This window comes from Monoraphidium neglectum (genome assembly GCF_000611645.1).
Source record: "Monoraphidium neglectum strain SAG 48.87 unplaced genomic scaffold scaffold06600, whole genome shotgun sequence".
NCBI lineage: Eukaryota > Viridiplantae > Chlorophyta > Chlorophyceae > Sphaeropleales > Selenastraceae > Monoraphidium > Monoraphidium neglectum.
This window is the reverse complement of record NW_014007046.1, coordinates 1,219-2,112: the sequence shown is the minus strand read 5'-3', so window position 1 is coordinate 2,112 and position 894 is coordinate 1,219. Positions and strand designations below refer to the sequence as shown.

The window sequence follows — 894 nt, the reverse complement described above, 5'->3', positions numbered from 1 at the left end:
TTCCCAGAGCAGCTAGCCTGAGACACTTAGAGTGATAGTCGCCATCACTCGGCGCCCAGTCGGCAAGCTGGACGCTCATCTATGTTGAGTTGTATGCGCGCATGCATCTGTCTGGGCTGCCAGCCCGCCCGGAGCCCATTGCACACAGGCGCCCAGTGTGCACGACAACTTGGCGTTGAGGGCCTTGTCAGCCCTGTGGCGGGCTGCGCGCCGGGCGGCGTGTATGGTGGTTGTAGTTTGCCGGATGGCGCAGTGGAGGGCTGAGACGGTGTATTGAGATGGTGAGATGCAGAGTGCCTGCCGCTGCCCGCCGCGCCTGCCGCGGCGCAAATCGTCAGCCGTCCCAGCTTTCCTGTCATCTGGGGCGCCGGTTGCAGCAGCGCCAGGTCCAGAGGCGGGCTCAACGGTGGCAGCGCAGTGCGGGCTGCCACACTGGCTCACGAGGACGCTCGAGACGGGTGCGGCCGTCATCGTGATCGTGTCCCTCGTGGCCATGGCGTTCGCGCTAGGGTACGTCGCCTGGAAGGTGGGCAGGCGCCGGCCGCTCGCATGTCGCTTGCGTGTCGAGCAACGCCCTCCCGTATCATGCTGCAGCGTGCCACCGGACATGGGTGCATCTGCTTTTGGGTGTGCCAGCCCCTGTGGGCGCCACCGTCTAGTGTGGACGTCACCAGCGCCCGCTGAGGTCACGGTGCTGGCGGACCCCTGTACCCCACGGCTGTGCAGCGCAACTCCGCTTAGTGGCCCCTACCCTCTCTGCCCCGCATGCCGTTCAGGGATCCATTCATTTGGCCTTCATTGTCCCGGGTGGCGTGTCGTCACAGATAGGAACATTTCAGTTTGCGGCTTCAGCGGCGGTAGTGGCAGTCGGCGTGCCGATCGCCGCTGTCGCCG

The 894-nt window shown here is 65.4% G+C and overlaps 1 protein-coding gene across 1 annotated transcript; it reads left to right on the top strand.

The window, feature by feature from the left end:
* Positions 1-286: 286 nt before the first annotated feature.
* On the top strand, positions 287-526 carry MNEG_16625 (hypothetical protein; the record flags this gene model as incomplete). The annotated part of the gene is made up of 1 exon (XM_014034905.1): positions 287-526. A coding segment is annotated over one exon (240 nt), but the record flags the coding sequence as incomplete, so codon positions are not given.
* Between the last annotated feature and the right edge of the window lie 368 nt (positions 527-894).